The sequence below is a fragment of the Dictyostelium discoideum genome (genome assembly GCF_000004695.1).
Source record: "Dictyostelium discoideum AX4 chromosome 5 chromosome, whole genome shotgun sequence".
NCBI classification, from domain to species: domain Eukaryota; phylum Evosea; class Eumycetozoa; order Dictyosteliales; family Dictyosteliaceae; genus Dictyostelium; species Dictyostelium discoideum.
This window is the reverse complement of record NC_007091.3, coordinates 342,859-362,482: the sequence shown is the minus strand read 5'-3', so window position 1 is coordinate 362,482 and position 19,624 is coordinate 342,859. Positions and strand designations below refer to the sequence as shown.

The 19,624-nt window shown below is 25.1% G+C and overlaps 7 protein-coding genes and 1 pseudogene across 7 annotated transcripts in view; 5 read left to right on the top strand and 3 right to left on the bottom strand.

Annotated features, from left to right (window-relative positions):
• Positions 1-315, top strand: part of DDB_G0287519 (acetyl-coA hydrolase) — a gene marked incomplete at both ends in the record, with an annotated part of 1,599 nt that extends 1,284 nt beyond the window's left edge. Inside the window, one exon of the mRNA XM_632072.1 lies at positions 1-315. This exon is cut by the window's left edge and continues 1,284 nt beyond it. Coding sequence (XP_637164.1) covers positions 1-315 — 315 coding nt within the window.
• A 179-nt stretch (positions 316-494) lies between these two features.
• On the bottom strand, positions 495-1,204 carry limD1 (LIM-type zinc finger-containing protein; the record flags this gene model as incomplete). Its single annotated transcript, XM_632071.1, has 2 exons — positions 495-993; positions 1,107-1,204. The coding sequence occupies 2 exons, from the start codon at positions 1,202-1,204 to the stop codon at positions 495-497; spliced, it is 597 nt and encodes a 198-aa protein (XP_637163.1).
• A 334-nt stretch (positions 1,205-1,538) lies between these two features.
• DDB_G0287517 (hypothetical protein) lies at positions 1,539-2,117 on the top strand (the record flags this gene model as incomplete). The annotated part of the gene is made up of 3 exons (XM_632070.1): positions 1,539-1,633; positions 1,741-1,914; positions 2,036-2,117. 3 exons carry the CDS (start codon positions 1,539-1,541, stop codon positions 2,115-2,117), a joined length of 351 nt encoding a protein of 116 aa, XP_637162.1.
• A 1,042-nt stretch (positions 2,118-3,159) lies between these two features.
• agl (glycogen debranching enzyme) lies at positions 3,160-8,147 on the top strand (the record flags this gene model as incomplete). Its single annotated transcript, XM_632069.1, has 2 exons — positions 3,160-3,533; positions 3,695-8,147. 2 exons carry the CDS (start codon positions 3,160-3,162, stop codon positions 8,145-8,147), a joined length of 4,827 nt encoding a protein of 1,608 aa, XP_637161.1.
• A 203-nt stretch (positions 8,148-8,350) lies between these two features.
• Positions 8,351-9,966, bottom strand: tat (tyrosine transaminase; the record flags this gene model as incomplete). The annotated part of the gene is made up of 2 exons (XM_632068.1): positions 8,351-9,358; positions 9,721-9,966. The coding sequence occupies 2 exons, from the start codon at positions 9,964-9,966 to the stop codon at positions 8,351-8,353; spliced, it is 1,254 nt and encodes a 417-aa protein (XP_637160.1).
• A 903-nt stretch (positions 9,967-10,869) lies between these two features.
• Positions 10,870-12,538, top strand: jcdG (transcription factor jumonji, jmjC domain-containing protein; the record flags this gene model as incomplete). The annotated part of the gene is made up of 2 exons (XM_632067.1): positions 10,870-11,400; positions 11,525-12,538. 2 exons carry the CDS (start codon positions 10,870-10,872, stop codon positions 12,536-12,538), a joined length of 1,545 nt encoding a protein of 514 aa, XP_637159.1.
• A 778-nt stretch (positions 12,539-13,316) lies between these two features.
• On the bottom strand, positions 13,317-14,719 carry DDB_G0287565 (annotated as a pseudogene; the record flags this gene model as incomplete).
• Positions 14,720-15,466: 747 nt separating this feature from the next.
• DDB_G0287511 (hypothetical protein) lies at positions 15,467-19,405 on the top strand (the record flags this gene model as incomplete). Its single annotated transcript, XM_632065.1, has 1 exon — positions 15,467-19,405. One exon carries the CDS (start codon positions 15,467-15,469, stop codon positions 19,403-19,405), a length of 3,939 nt encoding a protein of 1,312 aa, XP_637157.1.
• Between the last annotated feature and the right edge of the window lie 219 nt (positions 19,406-19,624).

The window sequence follows — 19,624 nt, the reverse complement described above, 5'->3', positions numbered from 1 at the left end:
ACTGATCCACATGGTATTAGTTGTATCGTTCCTTTCGCCTCTCATATCGATCATACAGAACACGACATTGATATCATTGTAACCGAGCAAGGTTTAGCTGATATTCGTGGTTTGGCACCTTATGAACGTGCTAAAGTTATCATTCAAAATTGTGCTCATCCAATCTATAAACCAATACTCATGGAATACCTTGAAACTTCTCGTCAAATTTGTTTAAAAAATCATATGGGACATGAACCACATCAATTAGACAAAGCATTTAAATTTTATACAAATTTATCTGAAAAAGGTACTATGAAAATTGACAAGTGGTAAATAATAAAAATAAAAAATAAAAAATAAAAAATAAATAAATAAATAAAATGATTTAAATATATATACATTTTGAAAATTTGAAACATTTCTTTTTTTTTTTTTTTTCTTTTCTTTTTTTTTTTTTTTTTTTTTTTATTTTATTTAATTTTGTACACTTTTTTTATAATCTGACATTGTTTCTAATTTTGTACACTTTTTTGATAACCTGACATTGTCTCTAATTTTGGTGCTTTGAGCGCATTAGCTGTAACTATGTCGATACCAGCTTGAGGGCCCATTTCTGATGTACCTCTAACTTGATTATTTACTAAATCACTCTTGGGTGCTTTTAATGCATTTCTGGTAACTAAATCATCAGCACTTGTGAGTGGTGCAGAATCTGATGTACCTCTAACTTGATTATTTACTAAATTACTCTTTGGTGCATTTAAAGCATTCTTTGTAACTAAATCATCAGTACTGGTTTGTGGCTTTTCATTTCCACCTCTTAATTGTTCATTTACTGTCTCAACACGAGGTGCATTCAAAGCATTCTTCATTACAAGGTCATCTGATGTTGTATGTGTTTTTTCTGGTGTAACTGATAAACCACCAACTGGATAATGATTTGCACAATAAACTTTACCATTAATTGATTTATAATTTGTTAAAACTAATTGCCAATTACAAACTTCGCATCTGGTGAAAAAAAAAAAAAAAAAAAAAAAAATAAAAAAAAAATAAAAAAATTATGTTAATACGTAAATATAAATATTTATACTATAAATTGATTTCTTAATTTTATAACTTACTTAAAACAAGAACGGTGGAATGGAACTTTTACTGCAATAAAACCTTCTTGAGAGTAAACAGTTTTTTGACATCTAGTACATTTTCCTAAATTTGACATTTGTTTTTTTTTTTTTTTTTTTTTTTTTTTTTTCCTAAATATTTACAAATAAAAATACAAAAACTAATAAATAAATAATTGATTACAAAAATAAAAATAAAAATAAAATTATTATTTTGATTACAAAATGACTGATTTTTTTTTGATTTTTTTTGATTTTTTTTTTTTAATTTTTTTTTTTTTTTTTGATTTTTTTTTTTGATTTTTTTTTTTCAAATAAAATTTGGTTGATTTGAACCATTCCCATTTTATAAAATTTTAATATAATTGTATTGTTAAAAAAAAAAAAAAAAAAAGTTTTTTTAATAAAACAAAACGAATATAATAAAAAATCATGGCAGATGACAATAAAGATAATGATAATGAAATAATATTTACACCAAAAAATATAAAACATTGTGAAGAAAAATCAAATAAATTCTTTAATGTGTATTTATTTTATTTAAATATAAAAAAAAAAAAAAAAAAATCATTCATTATTAAATATTAATACTTCAACTTCCTCTTATTACGTATATATACATATCTATAAATAGATTATTAGCAAACAAAAATAATTTTAATAAAAAAGAGTGTAAAGATGCATTCGAAGATTTAAGTCAATGTTGTGAAGCATCAAATAACTTACCAGATCCTGTTGATAAAATTCACCCAGCTGTCAAATTATTACAACACTGTCTTCCAAGATTATTTACAAATGATTTACCACGGTATGATATCAAAATATATAAATTCAATCAATAATCAAATTAAAAAAAAAAAAAAAAAAAAAAAACACATATGTGTAACACTCTATCTTTAATTATTAACATTTAAAATTTTAATTTATAGTGAACGTACTATTATTGCAGATACTTTAGCTTATTTAATGCCAAAAGTATTTGATCCAGAAGATGATGATGAAGATGATTAAATAATTCATTAGTGTAGCAACAATCAACAAAACAAACAAACAAATAAAAAAAATCATAATAAATATACAAAAAAAAAAAAAAATACGCAAATTCAATTGTAAAATAATTATTAATTTATTTCAAATAAGGAAACTAAAATTTTGGTTTAAAAGAATTTATAATTATTTATTTTTATTTTTAAAATTCGTTTATTTTTATTGTTAATTCTTTATTTTTTATTTTTTAGGTTTGTAGTATTGGAAATGCAAATATATAAATATAAATAAAATAATAATAATAAAAATAATAATAAAAACAATAATAATAATAATTATAATACCACCAAAATTGATATGTTAAAATATATTATATTTATAATTATAAAAAAAAAAAAAAAATGAAATTAAAGTGTGGATGAAAATGGTAATATGATTTTCACCCAGATGAAAAGAGAGTTTGGGGGGTTGGAAAAAAAAAAAAAACACACTTATCGCCCCACAATATTTTTATGATTTTTTTAATTTTTTAATTTTCATTTTTTTTTTTTTTTTTTTTATTTTTTTTTTTTTCACAAATGAAAATATATTAATTTTGCATATTTATTGTGATATACAAATAAATTTGTTTGTAATTTATTAATACCACACCACTTTTTTTGGTGTTTCTTTTTTTTTTTTTCTGTTGTTTTTTTTTTTTTTTCTTTTTTTTAATAAATCAATTACAATAACAATATTTATAGTAGCACACTCACACCACACATAACCCCCCCATACCCTTTTATCAGTTATTATTTTTTAATAATATTATTGCTTTTTTTTTTTTTCTCTTCATTATAATCAAAAAACAAAAAAAAAAAAAAAAAAAAAAAAATAAAAAATAAAAAAATAAAAAATAAAAACACACATTTGTTTTTGCATACCATTAAAAATAGTAATATTATAATAATAATAAAAAAAAAAATAAAAAAAAGTTTACAGAAATAAAAAAAAAAAAAAGGAAAAAAAAAAAAACCTATTATAAAAATAAATTTAAATAATAGAAAATAAATTATAAAAAAATCATATGAGGATTTCAAATAATAATTCAGAATCTGGTAATTGTGGTGTTGAATATACAAAGTTAATTGATTCATTTTCTGAAAAGATTAGAATTAAAGATCATTGTGTCAATATTTCAACAAATACCAGTACTGAAACTAAAAATAATAATAGTAATATAAATCAAGATATCTATACAATTACATTGGTCGGAAATGGATCAGAACCACCTTTCAATGCAAAAGGATTAGTATTACCATCATTAGGTACTTTAAGAATTATTATACCAGCAGGTCTTGAAGTTGCATCATATAATCCACAAATTTATACAAATTATCATCATGGTACCGATCCAACTTCATCATTTCAACGTGATAAATTTTATATTTTCCATAAAGGGTAATTACCGATAAGATATTTTTTTTTTTTAAAAAAAAAAAAAAAAAAAAAAAAAAAAAAAAAAAGATATTTTTTTATTTTTATATTTATTTTAAAAATTTCCAATCAATTTTCTAATTTTTTAATTTTTTTTTTTGTAAAAAATTTATAAATTTTTATAGTAATATTATAGGATATAATGGTAATAATGATTTAATATTTGAACAAAAGATTGAAAAATATGGTTGTTTTGATTATTATGTTGAATGGGAAGAAGTTGCAAGTAAAAATGTAAAATGTGGTCAAATTGGAACATTTCAAATTAATCCAATGTTAAAGATTAATCAACAAGTGATACCAAGTGAGTCAATTTGTTTACAAACATTCCTTACCAAATGTATGGGATCAATTGATCAATGGGAGAAACATATTGAGACAGCATCAAAACTTGGTTTCAATATGATTCATTATACACCAGTTCAAGAGATTGGTGAAAGTGGTTCATCCTATAGTATCTATGATCAACAATCAATCTCTTCAAAGATATTCGAGGGTGGGATGAATAGGAAAATCATCAATGAAGATGAGAAACTATTGGCATTGTCATCATTCATTAGTGATGCAGAGAAAAAGTATGGTGTATTGGGTATGATTGATTTGGTTTGGAATCATACAGCAAATAATTCAGCATGGTTAAATCAACATCCAGAAGCTGGTTACAATACTGATAACTCACCACATTTGAAATCCGCAGTTCAATTGGATCAAGCATTACAAGACTATGGCAAAACATTGTATGGTAAAGAGATAAACAACATCGATCAATTGAATGATGTAATCAATGATGTTAAAACCAAAGTATTACCACCATTGAAACTTTGGGAATATTATGTGTTGGATATCGAAAAGGAGGTTGAAATATTTAAAAACACTTTTTTCTCATCGGGTAGAGTTAAGGAGCAAATTCCATCATCATGCTCAACATTTTCACCATCATTTTTAAAGAATATCATCTCCAATCCAAATCATGAGAAACATGAACAAATCAAATCAATCTCAAAGAATGGTATAATTCGTGCTCCATCCTATGAGCGTTATTCGCTTCATATCAATTTGGATTACACTTATAAGGTTTTGGATACTTCAGTAACCTTTTCAAATAATTCATCACCAGAGGAACAAATTCAAAAGTATCGTGATATACTATCAATTGTAAATTTAGAGATTTATAAAGATTTCGATCATGATACCGAGGCAATTTTAAAGAATATTTTCGAAAGAATTAAATATGAACGTGTTAGTGATCATGGTCCAAAACTTGGAAAGATTACAAAGAGTAAACCATTGTTGACATCATACTTTACAATAGTACAATACCGTGATCCAAATAATAGTAGTATTCGTGAAATTCCATTGGCAAATAATGGTTGGATATTTAATCATAATCCAACAGTGGATTTCGCAAGTAGTGAATCACGTGCCTACCTTAGACGTGATGTCATTGTTTGGGGTGATTGTGTGAAAATGCGTTATGGTCAATCACCATCAGATAACCAATGGCTTTGGAATCATATGAAAACTTACACTCAAAATATGGCTCGTATTTTCCATGCAATTAGAATTGATAATTGTCATTCAACTCCAATTCATTTAGCTCAATACCTTTTAGATGCTGCCAGAGAAATTCGTCCAGACATCTACATAACGTGTGAACTATTCACTGGTTCTGAAGAGATTGATTACTTTTTCGTAAAGAAATTAGGTATAAATTCTCTAATTCGTGAAGCTATGCAATGTGGCGATTCTTCAGAATTTACAAGAGTACTCTATCGTTATGGTGGTAGACCAATTGGTAGCATTCAAGAACCACCAATAGGTGAATATTTAAATGGTTGTTGTTCAAGAAATCTTGGTGGTGGAATAATATCACCAAATGATTATGCTTCAAAATCATTAAAACCAAGTTTACCACCTGCACTATTTATGGATTGTACTCATGATAATGAAACACCCCACCAAAAGAGAACCATAGCCGATACATTATCAAATGCTGCAATCGTTGCAATGTCAGCTTGTGCCATTGGTTCCACTAGAGGTTATGATGAAATCTTCCCAAAAACAATTGATCTAGTAAATGAAACTAGAGTTTACAATACCAATGTTAATCTTTCAAGTGGTATTCTACCAATTAGATCATTATTATCAAAGATACACTTGGAACTATCATGTAATGGTTTTGATGAAATTCATATTCATCAAGATGGTAATTTAATTTTCATTCAAAGATATTCACCAAAATTAAATGAATCAATATTTATGGTTGCTCATTGTTCATTCTCAAATCAACAACAACAACAACAGCAAGATAATGATAAAGAATTACATGTACCTTGTAAAATTTCACAATTTTTATTTGGTGCAAAGATTACCAATACCCATATCAATAGAAATGATTGGAATACAAATACAACCAAATTGAATGGTATTGAAGTAGATTGTGAAATTCATTATCATGATAAAGTTTTAAATCAATTTTGTCAAATTCATGAATATAACAATGAGAATGGTGCACTTTGTACAACGTTGAAATTAAATAACTTTAAAGCTGGTTCCATTTTATTCTTTAGAGGTGAAATTCCAAAACCAAATATAGAATCCATTAGAAAGATTGAACAATTGATTTTGGATGAAAATAATCAACTCTGTAAATCATTTGACAATGTTGATTTAATTGATATGAATGTACTATTATTCAGAATCAATGAAGAGGAGAAACAAGTCATTGGTCATGGTGCTTATCATGTCCAAAATCCAGTTGGTGAATTATCATTCTGTGGTTTACAAGGTTTCGTAACTGAATTAAATCAAATTGCAAAGCATAATGATTTGGGTAATCAATTATGTGGGAATCTTAGAAAAGGCAATTGGGCAATCGATTATATCGTCAATAGATTGGATCAAAGAGTAGCCTTGAAATCAGTGAAACAATGGTTAACTCAATGTTTTGATCAATTGAAACAATTACCAAGACATTTAATACCAATGTATTTCTATCAAATCATTATGACAACCTATCGTTTCGCCACAAATAAATCCATTGAAAAGATGGGTAATTCATTCGTAAAGGAGAGTGATTCTTGGTTTTCACGTGCATTGGCTCTCACGAGTATACAATTCTTTGGTGTTTCAACACCATTAATTTCAAATCCAAATGTATTAGAAGGTGTTAAAGATAGAGAAGCTTCACTTGCTGCTGGTTTCCCACATTTTGCAACTGGTTATATGAGATCCTGGGGTAGAGATACTTTCATATCCCTACGTGGTATCCTTTTAGTGACCAATCGTTATCGTGAAGCAATTAATATCATCGTTGGATTTGGTAGTTGTTTAAGATTTGGTTTAATTCCAAATCTTTTAGATTGTGGTACCAAACCAAGATTCAATTCAAGGGATTCCGTTTGGTGGTATTTACGTTCAATTCAAGATACTTACAATTGTTTACCAACAGAGAAAGAGAAAGATCAATTTTTAAATCAAACTAAAGTCTATCGTTTATTCCCACCCACAAATTACATTTCGCCAATCTCTACAATCGCAGAGATCATTCAAGAGATTTTACAAGCTCATGCAAGTGGTATTCATTTCCGTGAACCAAATGCAGGTAGAGAAATTGATGATAGAATGAGAGATGAAGGTTTCAATATTAGCATTGATCTAAATTTAACTAATGGTTTCCTTTATGGTGGTAATCGTAGTAATTGTGGTACTTGGATGGATAAAATGGGTGAATCAACAAAAGCAAACAACTATGGTGAACCTGCAACACCCCGTGATGGAGCCCCGATTGAAATCACTGCAATGCTTTATTCAACATTATCTTGGATCTCTGATTTATATAAACTTGATAAATTTAAACACGGCGGTGTTGAAATTTTAAAATCAAAAGATAATAACGATAATAATAATAATAATAATAGCAAAACTGATATTTTAACTTATCAAGATTGGTCAAAATTAATTGAAACAAATTTTGAAAAATATTATTATGTTCCATCAAGCGGTGATGATAAGAAATATATTATCAATTCAAATTACGTTCATCGTAGATTCATTTATAAAGATGTAGTTGGTAGTGCAAACGTTTTCTCTGATTACCAATTAAGACCAAATATTTGTGTTGCAATGTCATTTGCACCAAAGTTATTCAATGATCAACATGCAAATAAATGTATTGATATCATTAGAAATTCATTGGTTGGTCCAATCGGTATGAAAACTCTTGATCCAAATGATCCAAATTATCATGGTAACTATGATAATTCATCAGATTCTGGTTATAAACCAACATCAAGAGGTTTCAATTATCATAATGGTCCTGAATGGGTTTGGTGTTATGGTTTCTTTTTGGAATCAATTGTACAATTTAAACAGTTCCCTTCGATTTCAACAAAGAATCATTTAATCAATTCATTATTAATTAAACATAAACTTTACATTCAAAATGATAAACGTTTCTCATTACCAGAGTTAACTAATCGTGAAGGTAGTTTTTGTAAAGATAGTTGTGATTCTCAAGCTTGGTCAATTGCAACAATTTTAGCTTCACCTTATCAATTATCAATTACTAAAAATTAAATATTCATTTTTTTATATATATGTATATATTAAAAAAAAAATGACAACTTTTTTTAAACACTTTTTGGAAAAAAAAAAAAAAAATAAAAAAAAAAAAAAAAATAAATAATAAGTTTTAATTAAAAAAAAAAAAAAAAAAAAGAAAAAAAAACAATTTTAATATTATTATTTATATTTTATTATTACCTTTTTTTTTATTTTTTTTATTTCTTTTTATGAGTTTCACAAAATTCAATAATTCTTTCATAAGCTTCAGTTAATTTATCAATTGGAGCACAAAAAACAATTCTAAAGAAATTTGGAAGTGAAAAAACGGTACCTTGTAAAAGGAAAACAGATTGTTCTTCGAGTAATTTACCAACAAATTCATTATCATCAGCGATGTCTTCATATTTTGAACAATCGATTTCAATCATTTGATACATTGTACCAGAGGAACAAACAGGTTTTAAACCATTAGCTTTTGATAACATATCAACGGTTAATTTTGAATGAGATTCCAAAGTTTTAGTGATTGTTGAACACCATTCTTTAACTTGAGTATTTTGTGGATCTAAAAGTTTTGGTAAAATTGATTGAACCAATGAATTTGGACCTAAAATCACTTGAGATAAAGATATCAAACCTTCAATGATTCTACCATTTGAGAAAATATTATCACGATCATGAATTGCAACCCAACCCAATCTCCAACCTGGCACTAAAAATCTCTTTGCAATACCACCAATTGACAAGATTGGTACTTTATCAGTTAATGATGCCATTGGATAGAATTTATGTTCACCAAATGTCAAGTCACTATAAATTTCATCGGCGATAATTGGTAAACAATATTCTCTTGCAACTTGGATAATATCGAGTAAATGTTGCTTACTATAAACAATACCACATGGATTTGATGGATTATTAACCAAGATTGCTTTGGTTTTATCATCGATTAATGATCTCAAATGCTCTAAATCAACATTAAACCCTTGTTTCTCCAATAAATTATAATGTTTGACATTAATAAATTTGGTTTTACTTGTACATTCATACAATGGGAAACCTGGTTTTGGAACTAAAATATTATCACCTTCATTTAAAAGTACTCCAATTGCTAATTCAATTGCACCTGATGCTCCTGATGCAACTATGATATCTTTTGATGTTAATTTTGATGTTGGTGTTTCAACATATTTTGCTACTGCTTCTCTTGCAATTTCGTATCCCTATTTTTTTCAAAAAAATAAAAAAAATAAAAAAAAAAAAAAAACAACGTTTCAAAAAAAAAAAAAAAAATGGTTAGTGTCATTGTGCAACAAATTCAAATTGTGGCATTTTGTTAAACTGATTAATTTTTTTATTTTTTTTTATTTTAACAAAATACCACAATTTAGAAACACTGTTTAAATATTTATTTTTAATTTTATTTTTTGGTGGAAACTGGTTTTAATTGTTTAAAACATTGGCATAAAAGCAAATTCTTTTTTTTTTTTTGCCATATAAAAATTCTCACATTTTGGATTTGTTGTGTGTTATTATTTTTAATTATTATTATTTTTTATTATTTTATTTTATTTTTTTAACATACTGTTGAAGGTGGATAACCATTAAATTTACTTGATTTAATATTTTCAATTAATAAATCATTTGCATAATCTAAAATATTTAAATTACCAAAAACACATGGATCACCAATTGATAATGAAATAGTGGATTTATTTGGGTTTGGTTTAAATCCACCCTTATCAACAATTCTTCTAATTGGGTTAAATGCATTGTTTGCAGATTTTGATGATTCAACATTCCATTTTCTTTGTGATACGTTATCTTGCATTGTTTAATTTATTTTACTATATCTCTTATATAGATATAAATATTAATTATTTTTATATGTTTATGTGTTTAAAAAATAAAAAATAAAAAATAAAAAAAAAAAAAAAAAAAGTGTGTTTAAAAAATAAAAAATAAAAAAAAAAAAAAAAAAAAAAAAAAAAAAAAAAAAATTAAATTTCATTTTTTTTAATTTTTTATTTTAAATATCTTTTTTTTTTTCGTCTTTTCAATTTCAATTTGTCTGGCCAAAAAATAAAAAAAATATTAATAATGACATGTGATTAAAAAAAAAAAAAAAAAACTAACAAAGGATCTTATTTTAAAAGTGTAATCTACTTTATTTACAAATTTTTTTTTTTTTTTTTTCAATATCTCCTAAAACAAACTATTCCTAATTTATAAAAAATAAAAAAAAGAAAAAATTAAAATATTTAAAAATTTATTTATATGGGGGCGATTAAAAAAAAAAAATAAATAAATAAACAAAACAATGATACAATTTGATTTTAACAATTTTATTTTAATAATAAAAAAACAAAATTTTTTTTTTTGAACCATAATTATTATTATAGTTTTAATTTTTATTTTATTTTATTTTATTTTTTTTTTTATTTTAAATTTTTTTAGTCACCAAAAATACCATTTTAAGATTATTTAAATTTCTATACCTGAAATTGTTAATAGATCTTGATTTTTTAAAAATGATTGAAATTTTTGAAAACTCCCGTCACTATCGTTTTTTTTTTTTTTTTTTAATTTTGATTTTTTTTTTTTTTTTTTTTATTTTAATTTATTTTAATTTTTATTTTTTCATTTTTTTTTCGTTTTTTTTTTTTTTTTTTTTTTCCTAATCTTTTAAAAGATTTCACAATAAATATATAAATAAAAAATAAAAAATAAAAAAATGAAAAGAGGATTAGAAGAAGAAATTGAAGAAATGTCAGAAGAGGAAGTTGGAGTAAATAATAATAATAATGGAAAGAAAAAAAAGAAGAAAGTTGTAAAAAAGAGTAAACCAGTTCCATTAACTAAATCAGTACCCCAAGTATCAAGTCAACCATTAAGACCAACCAAATTAGTACCAAAAAAGAAAACTGAAATTCGTGAAATCAATATCAACGATATTGGTAGTAATGAATTATCAGTTGCAGATCAACGTGTTGAAGCTGATGGTGTTTTAGCAGGTCTAATTTCACCAACTATCATTGAAGATTTCTATGACCAATACTTTGGTCAAAAACATCTATACGTTAAAAGAAATGGGGACAACATTTATAAAAACTTTTTCACTAAAGATTCTTTAGATAAAATGTTGAGAAATAATTTAATGAAATTCACAGAAAATGTTGATGTCACAAATTATGTCGATTTCCAAAGAATTACTTTAAATCCAGAAGGTAGAGCTTATCCATCATTAGTTTGGAAACATTATAAAGTAAATATTTAATTTTCTAAAAAAATTATCACACACTCACACACTCACACACACACAAAAGAAATTTAAATTAATTATTATTTTTTTATTTTTATTTTTTTATTTTTTTTATTTTTCCCCCCAGGAAGGTTGTTCAGTTAGATTATTAAATCCACAAACATTTAATTCAAATGTTTGGAAATTATGTAGTACATTACAAACTCATTTTCAATGTGGAGTTGGTGCAAATATTTATTTAACACCAGCAGGAGCACAAGGATTTGCACCACATTATGATGATGTTGATGTATTTATTCTTCAATTGGAGGGTAAAAAAGAATGGAGATTATATAAACCAAGAGATGCAAATGAAGTTTTACCAAAGAAATCAAGTGAAAATTTCACACAAGAAGAGATTGGTGAACCATATTTCACAGTGACTTTAGAGGCAGGTGATTTATTATACTTTCCAAGAGGTGTGATTCATCAAGCTGTATCACCATCGGATGTACATTCACTTCATATCACAGTTTCAACTTATTTAAATAATACATGGGGTGATTTAATTGGAAAGGTTTTGAATAGAGCATTGGAGATTGCAAATGAGGAATGCTTAGAGTTTAGAGAAGGTTTACCAAGAGATTATACTCAATACTTGGGTGTGATTCATAGTGATAAAGTTGGTGATGAGAGAAGAAAGGAGTTGACAGACAAGGTTGGAACACTTTGGGACAAGTTGGGCCAACTATTACCAATTGATATCGGTGCCGATCAAATGGCTGTTAAATATTTATTAGATTCTTTACCACCAGTTTTAACTCAATTAGAAAAGAAACATTCCATTGAAGATGAAACAACCTCAATGAAAATCAAACCTGAAACTAGATTCCGTTTAATTAGAGCCGACTCTGTCAGATTGGTTGTCGAAGATATTGCCATCCTCTTCCATAATGCCGATAACACTCGTATCTATCATCAAGTTGGCGAGGAACCAGGTGTCGTTGAATTCACTCTTGAATGTGTAGATGCTTTAGAACATATCATCGATTCCTATCCTTCCTATATCTATACTAAAGATTTACCAATTGAAGATGATGATCAAAAATTAGATGTAGTTTCAGCTTTATATGAAAAGGGTTTAATTATGTTTGAAAAATAAAATAAAAAATTTTTAAATCTCAAATCAAATAAAAAAAAAAAAAATTAAAAAAATAATAATAAAATTGTTATTTTAAAAAAGATTAATTGGTTATTTGTTTATTTAATTAATTGTATTTGGTAAATTTCAGAAATAAACAAAATAAAAAAAATGTTTTAAGAAGATAATTTTATTGAATATCGTCTTCTAAGACTTTTTTTTTCAAGAAAGATTGTAAATGATGTTAAAAAAAAAAAAAAAAAAAAAAAAAAAAAAATGGAATAATAAAATTAAGTAAGCCAAAACCTATATTAATCTTAAAAGTTATATCAACAGTTAGGAACAAACTTTGAGAAAGTTTTGGGCACACTCAACGCACCAAATTTTTTAGCTGTTTTAATGATAATCATAGAACCCATACCTGTTTTATCTCCTCAATAAGTTTCTCAGGGAAAAGAATACTGACTTGGATACTCTGGAGTATCTTTTTAAAATCTTTATCAAATAGCTATTACAAATATTTTTTTGAATTTAATAGTTGTTATGGTCTCATTCGAAAATTAGAAAAAAAAAAATAAAAATATAACCAACTAAATTTTTTTTTTTTTTAATCTCATATTAATTGTTGGCGATAGTCCATGGATAGAGATTTTTTTCATTATTTTTTTTTTTATTTTTTCAATATTTTGGTAAACGTTTATTTTTTTACCAAAATTTTAAAAAAAAAGAAAAATCGTAAAAAAATAAAATAAAATTGAAAAATAAAAACAATTGTCGGAAAAATAAAAAAAGGTAAAAACTATTTAATTTTTATTCTACTGAATTTACAAGTTGAAATTGATGGGTCAATATATTCCAAGGTTGTAAATTTATGATAAGAACCTGCCAATTCAAAGAATAAATCCATTTTCTCTTCATCGGTTACAAAGTATTTTACAATATTCGCGGATTTCATTAATCTTGGGAAATTTTCAAGATCAGTTTGTAACATAACATCCTTTTTGATATCCTTTGGATTTGAAGTTTTATAGAATGGTAATAACAATGGTACATAGTAATTCTTATGAGCACGTAATACCAATTCCAAGTAATTATATTTTGAATAGTCGGTACAAAACTTTGAAATTAAACTATTACCCAAATAGAGACTTGACATTTTCAAAGAGATATCGGTGGAAACTTGATCTCTATTTTTAAATAAATTTGAATAGTTTTTAAGAAACTCTTCAATTACCACCAATTTGAAATTCTTATGATTATCATATAAAATGATGAACCATTTTGATTTTGAATTACATTATAAAAGAATAAAACAATAGAGAAAAATAAATTATCAAAACCAGGTGAAATATCCCAAATTACATTATTTTGTCAATGTAATGGTCTTTTATATGCAATACTAATCATTATTGAATATTGAGATTAATAACTATAAAATGAATGAAAAAAGTTAGTATATAGTATGTATATGGTATGTATAGGGTATTATATAACTTACATTTACTATCTTCATGTTTAATATATTTTGAAGAAAATGGTATATCTGGATTTGGAGCAGTAACATCTCTATATAATTTATAATCCATGTAAGCAACGAATAATCAAAATAATAATTGTTCATCAGTTGGTAATTCATTTGCAATCCAACCTTGACCACCTTTATTAAAATCGAGGAAAACATGTTTATCACGAGATAATTCAAGAATTCCAACAGTGTGCCATTCATCATATTATCATATTGTTGTTTTGTAAATGGTTTTGATAATTCTTCTTGAAGTTGTTGTTGTTGTTGTTGTTGATCATCTTCTTTAGCTAATTATAAAAATAATTGTGCGGGTTCAACCAATTGTGATAAAATATTAATTGTAAACCAACGTTTACATTTTGTAGCACAACTTGAAATTGCATAAAAATTCTTATCTCTAATAAATTTCAATAATTCAACTTTACCAGATACAGTTTGTTCAAATGTTTTAACTTTTTGTGAATTTACTTTAACATCACCTGTATTAATAATTGGTTCATTTGTATTATTTAATGATGACATTGTTGATTGATTTTCATTTATTAAACTTTGTCTATTATATCCACCATCATCTTGCTCTTGTTGTTCTTTCTCTTGTTGTTATTTTAAAATACTATCATTACCATTAAATTCAAAACTAAAATCTGTTAAATTTGATTGTAATCTACCTTTAAAATTTTAATTTTGATTAATTCTTTCTCTTTCAATTTCTTCAAATGATTTATTAATACTACCTGTACCACCTAAAAAACTATTATTTAATTGACCTGAATTTAAACCACCACCTGATGATGTTGATGATAATTGTTGTGCTTTAATAAATTGATTATATTTTTATATATTACATAATTGTTTTTCTTCAAAATAAAAAAAATAATTACAAAAAATGAACTAAAAAGGAAAAAATAAAATAAAATTAAAACTTTATTACTTTAATTTTTATTACTTTTTCAATAAATTAAATGTGATTTTTTTTTTTTTTTTTTTTTTTTTTTTTTACAATTAAAAAGTAAATCATAAAAACACCATTATTTTCTTTTTTTTATTATTTTAAAAACTCTGAACAGATTTAAATTTTGGTTAAGGTAGAGGTCCCAGGAACCATTCAGCGGTTTCACTGACAGTGTTTTTTTCATTCAAAATTTGTTAATAAAAATAAACGAAAAAAAAAATAAAAAAAAATAAAAAAAAAAAACAGTTCAAAAAATTCGTTTTTTTTTTTTGAATTTCCCGAAGATCTTTGCGCGACTCTGATAAAATGTCTTTTTTTTTTTTTTTTCGAAAATCTAAAACTTACTGTTTTTTTTCAAAAAAAAAAAAAAAAAAAAAAAAAAAAGAAAAAATTTTTTTTTTTTATTAAAAAAAAATTCAAAATAAATACACACAAACTATCTGGTGGTAATAATAATAATAATTAAAAAAAAATGGCAAGTAATAATAACAATAATAATAATAATACTAGTTATGGAGAAATATTATTTTGGAAAGTTTTTAAAAACAATTATATAGTTAGTGTGATATTAAACCAAATTCATCAAACTGAATGGGTAGACTATAAACTTCCATTAGATTATAATATTAATAATCGATGCAAATTTGAAGATATTCATTCACTTTTTTTAATGATAAGGAATCAGTTATTCTCATTAATTAAAAATAAAATCAAACATGGTGACTACATTGAAATTGATAAAGAGTCAATAAGATATTTATTTAAAAAATTGACATTTAGAAAACAACAACATCCACAACTAAAAAACAAAGAACAATATTTAGAAGTCATTAGATTATTAATGACCCATAGAAGAGATGAATTTGAAATCTGTGATCTCACTAATCTTGCCATAGAGTTGGACAGTCCGGAAGTATTAAGATTACTAGTTCACGAGCCATTCAATCTTTTAATTGAGCCAGATACATTAAAAACTGCATTTGAATGCAATTGTTTAGAGACCATCAAAGAGATTGTAAATTCAAATCCACTCAACATAAAGAATCATGGTATTGATTTAATTTCTGCAAAAGTAAAGAAGTTTTCATTCCGTTCAGCTCATAATAATGCTAATCAAACAAGAATTCTTCAATATTTAATCGATAATCCATCATTATATACAAAGCCAACTCAAGAAGAACAAAAAAGAAAGAAATTAAAACCATCAAATTCAAATGAAGAAGATGAAATAGCAACAACAAAAAGTAAAAAAAATGAGGAAGAAGAAGAAGAAGAAGAAGAAGAAGAGGAATTGAAAAAAATTGGGTATGAAAACTTTATAACTACTTATAAAGTAAGAATGATGAATAAAATGATGGATTTAGGAGTGGCTTATATTTCAAAACCAAATGATAGAAATGAATTTGATATTAGAGATTGGTTAGTAATAGATAGACGTTATGAAAGATTATTGGTTACATTAAGATTTTATTTTGAACATATTTTAGATAACCGTACAAAAACAAATAGAGATAAATTAATTGAAGAGAAAGTAAATTCAATTCGTACAAATAATCAAGTTGGATTCGATAAATTAAAAGAGTTGAGAAAATTAATTGCAATTGAATTTAAACCAACAAATTTCTATTATTATTATTCTCGTATTTATGGTGAAGCAATTAAAGAGCTTGGTCCAATTCAAAAAAAAGAATTCAAAGAACAACTACCACCAGATATAGCTCAATCAGGAAATGGAGAAGGCCAGGGAAATGGAGAAGACCAAGGAAATGGGGAAGAGCAAGAGGATGAGGATCAAGAGGAGTTGCAAGAACAGCATATTGGGGAAGATAATGGGGACAACATAGGAATAGCCGATATCGCTTTTATACTTGAAAAAGAAGAAACTGCAAAGTTTGATTACGTAGGTGATGACAATGATGAGAACGATAGTGATGGCGAGGATGAAGATTATGGTTATGAGGATTTGAAACACATCAACGATTTGCTTCATTTTACAGAGGACAACTATGACCATAAATACCCCCTTGTATTTGATGAATCAAAATTATATTCAATTAAAATTAACAATTTATTGAAAGCAATCAAAGAGGGTGATATTGGGGAATTAAGCAGAATCGAGGGTGAATTTTCTGAGAATTATGATCTTACTTCAAAGATTTCAAACTTTCACAGATTTGAATTCCCTTCACGTGATAACATAGGAGCCATAATGAGACTATGGAATTATTTCAATCAACGTTCATTTAAACAATTTAGAAAGAAATATTTATATTTCAACTTTTTATCACAATTCACTAGAATCATTCCACCACCAAAGTTGGAGTTTACATTTAAAGTGCCGATAGTTAAAGCAACAGTGTCCACCACCACCCTCCTTACCGATAGAAACTTTACATTGGCCGAGTTGTTCATTAGAAATATCACCCCTTTCAAACTTTGGAATCCAGGATACTGCAGTAGTCGTTTATCATTCGGAAAGACATTATTTTATAAAGATGAATCAATCTTTCAATATGCCAATAATGTCGATCAAATCATTTCATTAATTAATCTAATGGTTGATAAATACTCAAATGAAGCCAATAAAGAGGGCATTGATTGCAGGGTATCCTATAATGTCATCTTTGTGTATCTTTATGATACTCTAATCAGAACTGATGGTTTAACAATTCAACAATTGGAATCAATTCGTAATTCATTGGAGGAACATTCATTTTTACCAAATGATAACTTATTCCGTTGTTTCTTTTATCTTAATTTAAGATCACCAAAATTATCAAAATATCTCATCACAAGACCTGGTATCAAATCATTCATGGATTCTTTATCAGATTCAAATTTCGTTGGTTATAATACTTCAACAAATCATGAAATAACTATAGGTTTTAATTTAGAAACTCATTTCAATACAGATTTCTTTACATATGATTATTTATTAGGTAGAGATAGCAATAATAATAATAATAATAATAATGATAATAATAATAATAATAGTGATAAAATTAAATTTAGAACTTCATTTGATGATATTTTAAAAGAATTAATTAAAAAACTATCACATGATATTTGTAAAAAAGATAATAGAGATTCAATAGTAGATGGTGGTGATTTCTTTAGTCAATCATTAAATTCAGATTTACAATATTGTTTAGATATTAATAGAAAAGATTTATTTTGGGAATTATTGGATTGGATCGATGATTATTTAAATGAAAATGAAAACTTAATTTATAGTCAATCATATCTAACTAATTCACCATTAGATTCAGTATTACCAAATAGTAAAGTGTTCAATTGTAATTCAACAAATAATGTACTCACAGCAGAATCAACAACAACAACAACAACAACAACAACAGAATCAACAAATTTAATAAAAAGATCAATAACAGATAAATATTATGAAAAACCAATACCAAAAGAATCTTCAATTAAAATTGATTGGGATGATAGTAAATTAATTGATCAAATTAAACCAATGCTAAAATTAATTAATATATTCGAATTTTCAATTGATCTTTTAAATTCAATTTGTAAAGTAATGGATATTAATGAAATTCAAAGAATTTTAAGATTTAATACCTACGTTTCAAATTTCCATAATATCATTTATCGTTTAGCTGCCAAGTTAAATAGAATTGATATAATTTCATTTATTATGGATAATTTCAAAATTGATATCATTAATTATTTAGATTTAAGTAATTACTCGGAAATTAAATACATTTATGAAAATCATTTTGAACAAGTAAAAAATAACTTTGAATTGATATTTAAAAGTCTTGGAGATAAAGATTCAAAAATTCAATTCACTTTTTTAAATAATTTAGTTCAGTATCTTTGTTGTAATAAAACTACAGAATTGTATGATAAATTCATTGGTAATGATTTACAAATTAGAAATAGAATAGCAGAGAATGTGATCGTATTGTTAATACACCAATTCCGTCATGAAGGTATGGGAAATTTCAAAGTTCAATTGAATGAAACCCTCCCTTTGCTTATCAAAAATCGGTCACAAAAAGTTAACTCAATAAAATCAATCATTGAACAACCAGAAACTCAATCATTTATAATTTTAAAACTTCAAGAGTTTTTAAATAAAGATGTCAAAGCAAGAAAATCATTCAATGGCAAGGAAACTTATTTCCAACAAAATTTATTTTCAGATTTCTTTGTCAAAGGTAAAATTAAATGTTGTGATTTAGTTTTAAAAAATCATCCAAAAGAAATTAAAATCACTCAAGATATGCTAAAAAAAACTTTAAAAAATTCAAACTTTCATATTATTAAACATTATCAAAATATTGATAATTCTAAAAATTTAATCAATAATTTTAAAGATGATCAACAATTACTTAAAATTTTAAAAGATAATTTACCAAATCACCTAATTAATAAATTAATTTAAATATAAAAAAATTTATTTTTACTTTCAACAAATAAAAAAAAACTTTTAAAAATAATTAAAATAAATTAATAAATTAAAAAAAAAAAAAAAAAAAAAAAAAAAAAGAATATTAAGTTAATTATTATTGTTTTTATTATTATTTTATAATTATCTTTGAATAACCTTTTTTTTTATTTTTTTGAAAAGTTCCTGATAAAAAAAAATTAATATTTGCACTTC